Raw genomic sequence first — 6722 nt, 5'->3', positions numbered from 1 at the left:
CAGCAAGAGCCCTGGAGCAGCCACACAGAGAACGAAGAAGGGGGTCAGGCACATTGGGGGTGACTTGAGGCAGCCCAGCAGAACTGGGAGGGGTCCCTAGGGACTGCAGGAGAGCTGCCGTACTCCAGGAGGTGCTCCAGGCACAGAAGGAGGAGAGCGGGGCCTTCCCTCCTGCCTCCACCCTCCCCACCCTCCTCCCCCACCCCACACCAGGGAGGCCAGCCAAGGCGTGCACCCCGGGGTGGAGGCGGTGTCATCGCTCTCCTGTACATACAATGGGGCAGGGCTGGATGGGCAGGGGCGGGGCCATGCCTGGTGTTATAAGAAGCCACCAGGGCACTGAGGCAATGAGCTATCAGCTCGGCTTGGCAGCAAGACGCTGGCGACAGGCACACTCCGTCCTCTCATCCAGCCCGTGCGCTCTACCACTGCTATGGTTGCCGTGCCCACTGCCTGGTGCTCCGTCGCTCTGGCCCTGCTCCTGGCTCTGCAGGAAGGTGAGCCGCCCCAGCCTCACCTGCTACAGCAGCCGCCCCACCCCCTCCGGGGCTGCTTGCAGGTGTCTCCCTCCCCAGTTCCCAGTACTTGCCAGTCAGCTGGGGGCCCTCAGGGGTGGGAGTCCTGCAGCCGCGGCAGCTCCGGGGAGCTTGGCCAGGACAGAGCTGCTGCAAGGCACCGGACAGCACTGGCCCTTCTCACCTAGCATTGCTGGGCTTCCCCCAGGCTGACCTGGAGCTCCTGAGCAATAAGAAAGCCAACTTCCTCGATTATGCAAGAGGAGGAGCCCGGCAGGTCCCCTATCCCAGCTGTGCCAGGTGCCCTGACCCACCTCTCTGCCTCTCTCTCTCTCTCTCTCTCTCTCTCCTTGGACACCCAGGCAAGGGCCAGGTGGCCGCTGCTCCAGATCACCCCTCGCCCTCGCCCCGGGCCCGCGGCTCCCACCTGCGGCCTCGACGTTGCTCCTGCAGCTCCTGGCTGGACAAGGAATGCGTCTACTTCTGCCACCTGGACATCATCTGGGTGAACACCCCCGGGTGAGTGCGGGGATCCAGGCGGGGCTGCCGGCAGCAGGGCAGGGAATGGGGAATGTCCCTCAGAGTCCAGCTCTCCCCGGGCCTCCAGACAGGGGTCACTGTGCTATTAGGGAGAATTACTGGTTATTTTTCCAACTTCCATGTGGGGGTTGCCCCGTCCCGCAGGGCTACCTAGGGAGAGTTCTTGCAACAGCCCGGTATTGGCCCCGTTTTCCAGATCAGGGCACTGAGGCTCAGAGAGGTCGGGGGCCCGCCCCAGGATCGCACAGGAAGGAGTAAGCAGTAGGTGGAGGCTCCCTCCTAGGCCGCAGCTGCCGAAGCTCACGCCCACTCTGCCATGCGGCCTCGGCACGATCTTCCAAGAATAAGACGCTGAATGACAGCACCCATGCCTTGACGGTGCCAGGCTCTGTGCCAAGCACGGCTCGTCTGTTAACAGCCCGCGAACCCCTCGTCCTCCCCACGACGCAGGCGCTGCTGCCGTCTGCGGTGACAAGACGAGAAGCCTGGGCTGTGTCACCTGGCAGCGCTGGGGTGGGAGCCCAGGGCTGTCTGCTCTGTCTGCACCCGCACAGCCTCCGGGCCACTGCATACTTCGAGCAGAAGTTTCTCTGGGTGTTTGTGTTTTTTTTTTTTTTCCTTCCCCAAATTGCAAAAGGCAAGAGAAGCTCCGCACGTAAGCGTGTGGAGATAATCCGCATCCAAACACTCGCTCAGGGCGGGAACGCTGCCAGTCCCTGCGTGCTGGGTCTACCTGGGAGTCATTACAACTTCAACCACATTGTCTAAAATTAGCTCTGGCACCCGAAGGTGCTGGTCCAACCGGCCACAGGGCCCCTGCCCTGCCCACAGCCTGCCTTGGCCAGACTTTGAATCTGAAATCAATCCCACCTGATCTCACACACACACACACACACACACACACACACACACACGCACACACACTGTTTCTAAGTCAGTGCGCTTTAAGCCACGTTTATCGCCCTCCGGGCAAGGGATGACCAGGTGAGGGCAGCTTAGCTGAGAGCCTGTATGTTTACTTCTGTGAGATGGCATTTCCTCCCCTCCTCCACGGGGACCAGCCTGGCCCTCTCCATCAGCTCAAGTTCCTGTCTGGGAGGGGCTGGGAGGACTCCCCCACTTCCCGACTTAGGGAGGGAGCACTGTTCCGGCGCCTCCTCTCCGTGCTGGGAGGCTTACTGAGTGGGGCCCGGGGTGTGGGAGCAAGCAGAGGCCCAGAAAGGGGAGGGACCTTTTCCCGGACCACCTGGCATCCAGGGAGGGGCCTGCGCTGGGCCTTCTTGAGGTCAGGGGCTGGTAACGTTTTTACTTCCATCCCGGGGGCACGGGTGGCCATCGCTGTGTGCGCTGCGGACACTCTCTGCTTGCCAGTGGTTGGAGTTTATCTAATCCTCTGCCTCTCTCCCCCTCCCCTCTGCTCTCTCCACCCTACACCACTACCTTGCTGGCTGCCTGCCTACAGACAGACAGCGCCTTACGGCCTGGGAAACCCGCCAAGACGCCGGCGCCGCTCCCTGCCGAAGCGCTGTGAGTGCTCCAGCGGCGGGGACCCCGCCTGTGCCACCTTCTGCCATCGAAGGCCCTGGTAAGCTGGCACCTCACCGGCAGGGGCCGGGGGAGCAGGGCATCTGGAAGACCAGCAGGGAAGCAGAGTGGCTACTGGTGGGGGAGCAGGGCCCTGGGAGCCCATAGGCTGCCCCCCTTTCTGTGGGGAGCCAGTCACCCCAAGTCCCTCCCACTGCCCAGCACTGGGGGCTTCTGAGAGCACCCCACCCTCACTCCTGGGCAGAAGGGACACTCCCCAAGTGACAACAGAAGCTGCTCGGGCACAGAGGGGATAGGACTTGTCCTGTCAAAGGAAAGCGGGGCCTGCAGCCTCTGTCTGTCTGCCCGGGGGCGCTGGGCTTTGGCTTCTGAGCTGCAGCATGGAGCGCTCTGGAGCTTTCCTGGTGGAGAAGTAGCAACTAGACTTGGGAGACCGTAGCACTACCCCAGGGTTGTCACAGAGCTGCTGGGGGTTGGAGGGCGGTGGGTGGGGCGCTCTGCCAAGTCTCTTAACTCTCTGGGCCTCAGTTTCCTCATGTGTAAAAGGAGTGGGAGACTGTGTTCCTTTGCTTGTGCACCTGGAGGATTTGGGGAAAGCAGAGACTGGCTTCCCAGTCCCAAACCTGCCCTTCCTATGATGATTTATGAGAAACTCCTCCTCTGAGACTCAGGCTGTGGCCCCACCCCTGCCTCAGTTTCCCCTCGCAAAGAACTGTGCTCAGCTGCAGGTGGTTGGATTCTGGGAAGGCCAGGCCCCCAGCTGCCTCTTTCTGAGGCTAAGAACACATTCCCGGCAGCTCAGTTTTCCTCGGCCCCCACCCCGCCTGGGAAAGGAAGGATGCCAGGTGCACAGGGGTGGAAACGGATCTGTTTGGGGTGAGAGTGGGGGGGCACTGGGCCCACAGCCAGGTGTTCTCAGGGCCCTGGACAGCCCCTCACTTGGGTCCTAATGCTGTTCATTCAGGGCCGAAGCTGTGGTAGTCCCAGACAGCAGGTCCCCTGCCGACATGTTCCAGGCCGGCCAGAGATGGACGTCCGCAGCAGAGCTCCTCCAGCAGCTAAGGTAAGGGATGTCTGCACGGGCAGAGCACCTCCTGTATGCCTTGCACGATACCTTCATTCTCCAAGAAGGCGGGACTGGGTCCTTACTGGGCAGCCAAGGGAACTGAGGCTCAGAGAAGTGAAGGCACTTGCCCAACATCCCAGTGGTCCACGACAGGCATCTGGCCGGCTCCAGAGCCAGGGGTCTTAGCTGCTCTGCTCTCTGTCCCCACCAGGCCTGGAGGTTGACTTTCTTAGGGGGGCGGAGGGACTGTGATGGTGGAAGGAAGGAGTCGGGTGTTCATTCAGGTGGTGAGTGTCTCCTGTGCGCTGGGTCCAGAATGCTCGGCGATCTAGCCTGTCCCCTCCTCCCTGTCCCAAACCGGATCCCCTTCCTGGCAGCCCTGGCATGGCTCAGCGCGAGGCCTGGCCCACGGGATGTGCGCACAAAGGTCTGTCTGACCACATTGACCTGAGAATAGAGCCCCCACATCTGGCCGTGCAGCCGAGGGGCTGAGGGGGCAGTTCTGAGCCAGGACGGGCCTATTTGAACCCCTGCTGTGCCACAAACAAGCCTTTGTGACCTTGGGCTTATTGCTTCACTTCTCTGTGCTTCAGGTCCCCATTCTGAGCCTGGGACATCAGGGCAAGCCATCCCTAGGGGTCGTTGTGAGGGCGGATCCGTTGACGTAGGTGGAAGGCACCCAGTGGGAACTCTGGAGACGTTAACCATTCAGACCTTTGTCCTTGAGGCTCCTCGGAGCTGGCCAGCATTGGGGCCCAGCGTGGCCCCCTGGGGGTTCCCATCTTTGTGGGGAGACTGAAACCTAGGAGACAGCATGGGATGGGGAAGGGAAAGGGAAGACCCAGCATAGGGAACTGTCCAAGGACGAGCAGAATCAAGAATCAGACTTTGCAAACGCATGGCCTCTGGTAGTGGACGAAGAGCTTGCTTTGCCAACCCATTCTCATCCTCACACCGGCTAGGCCTGGATTTATTTTACAGGCTAAGAAAGGGACTCGGGGAGGTTGCCACGCTTGCCTCAGTTCCCATAGCTGGGAACTGCAGCCAGACTCCCCGCTCCAGGCTAGAACCCTTGGAGTCAGGACAAGACCCCTTGGATGATGCTGGAGCCCCTGCCAGGGGCTCATCCCAGTTCAAAGGGCAGCTAAGACCCATTTTTGTCTGGGTTGAACCACCTTGAGCGGGACCTTGAAGAATGGGAACTTTAGTCCGTGGAATTTGGGTGAGGGGAGGTAAAGAGCCTAGAAGGAATGGCAGGAGCACCGATATGGAAGCGGGAAGGCAAGTCACAGGAGGCACGCTGTTCTTGGCCCTCCGGTCATTCGGACGGCCTTTGACATTCAACATCAGCTTTATCAAAGTCCCCGTGGGCAGAGGAGATTCTAGTACCTGGCCTGTCCCTGAGGTGCAGATTTTGTTTTCAGGATGAGCTGTGGCTGCCCCTGACCCCAGGGCAGCTGTGATGAAGGGGGTCAGGTCCTGTCGCTGCTGCCTGTCCTGGGGAACACTTGGGCAGCCCATACCTCCCAAGATGCTAAATGGACCCTTCTCGATTCCAGGGAAATTTCTGCCACCAAGATCTGCTTTGCCAGACGACACCAGGAGGCAGAGAGGGAGCCGAGGCCCATGTATCCCAGGCGGAGGAAAACATAGCACTGATTGCCAGATCGCCAAGGAACGCTGGGAAGGAGCCTGTGTGGGGCTTCGAGGAGAGGAGCAACCCAGGGCCAGGGACACAACCTGCTGAGGTGGCACGAGCTCTGGTCTCCTTGCATGGGTGAAGGAGCTTCTCCCAAGGCAGCTCATGTCCTCACCCTGCCCAGGAAAGCCTTCAGCCCCCAGGCTGCAGGGCGGCCTCTCCCTACTGGTCCCAGCCCCACCGCCCCGCTAGAAGGAACTACATAAGGAGCGTGCTAACCCAGAGGCCACATCCTGAGAGGTTTCCTGTCTATTGGCTACAAACTGGGATCGGCGAGCAGTGGTGGACTCTCAGACGGAAGCCAGCACTGGAGGCCGGACAGGGCTGGTGTCCTAGGCAGGCCCCATCCGTCCCCTCCAGTTGTCCCTCCCCAGAGTCCTCCCACCCTCATGTCCCCAGGATGCTCCTGGTGAGAGTGGCCTGCTCGGCTTCACCTGTCTGTATATAACTTATTTCCTCTAAGAACGTGGAGGATTCTGTTATTTATTTTAATGTATTTTTTTAGACTCTATTATTTACCTGCGAACTTGTGTTTTTAATAAACGAAGAAGTGTTACTCTGATATTTTGTCTTGGCTGAAGCAGGGGTGGGAGGCCCCTCTCAGGAAGGGGCTGCTCGGAAGTTAAGGGGACACAGGAAGGAGAGAGAAAGGGTCTGGGGCAGTAGCCAGAGCCCAGGGTTCTATTCCCCCGGGCCCTTGCTGGTCACCTGTAGCAGCTAACCCAGCCTCTCCAGGCCCTCGCCTATCATGTGTCTGAGCAGCCATTTGTAGCTTTGAAATCCAGGATTCTGGGACCTGTGTTCCCATCGGGCCAGTCACCGACAGCCAGGCCTTTCCCAGGAGCATGTTTGGAAGGAATCAAGACCCCCTTCTGCTCTAGCAGCCCTCACCAGGAGCTGTTGTGAGGCCCAGAGTCTATCTGTGCAGCAAAGGCTGTAGCCAGATGGATCTCAAGACTGTGTGCAGCCTGAGGGGCCAGTGATGGATGCTATGATGATGCTACGGCCTGGCCCTCGCTCGCCCCTTGCCTCGGCCCTTGCCAGTGAACAAGAAGTGAGCTTCAACCGCAGAAACCCAGGGTTCCAGGCCTGGGTCGACCAGTCCTGCTGAGGCCGGAGAAGCAGCCCACCCGAGTTCCAGGGTTGACCAGCCGTCAGAATCACCCCCGCTGACAGCTGCCTGGACCCACGGCCTCCACGTCCGCCAAATCCTCCTGTGACAAGCTGTTCCCTTTTCTCCCGGCTGGCCTGGGCTGGGAGTGGAAGGTGGCCCGAATGGCTATTGCGAGATAATTATTTACACACTGTTCTGATCCTGCCTTGTCCATGAAGCCAGCCCTGACCCCCTCCTGGAAGG

General features: G+C 60.2%; 1 protein-coding gene across 1 annotated transcript; it reads left to right on the top strand.

Annotated features, from left to right (window-relative positions):
* The first annotated feature begins 352 nt into the window (after positions 1-352).
* Positions 353-5926, top strand: LOC111143589 (endothelin 2). Its single transcript, XM_022497414.1, has 5 exons — positions 353-497; positions 878-1034; positions 2518-2640; positions 3565-3663; positions 5226-5926. The coding sequence occupies exons 1-5, from the start codon at positions 434-436 to the stop codon at positions 5317-5319; spliced, it is 537 nt and encodes a 178-aa protein (XP_022353122.1). The 5' UTR covers positions 353-433; the 3' UTR covers positions 5320-5926.
* Positions 5927-6722: the final 796 nt, after the last annotated feature.

This window comes from Enhydra lutris, unplaced genomic scaffold (genome assembly GCF_002288905.1).
Source record: "Enhydra lutris kenyoni isolate GAN:26980312 unplaced genomic scaffold, ASM228890v2 scaffoldscaffold9, whole genome shotgun sequence".
Classification (NCBI taxonomy): Eukaryota; Metazoa; Chordata; class Mammalia; order Carnivora; family Mustelidae; genus Enhydra; species Enhydra lutris.
Note: the sequence above shows the minus strand (reverse complement) of the source record. Positions and strands in the feature narration are given on the sequence as shown.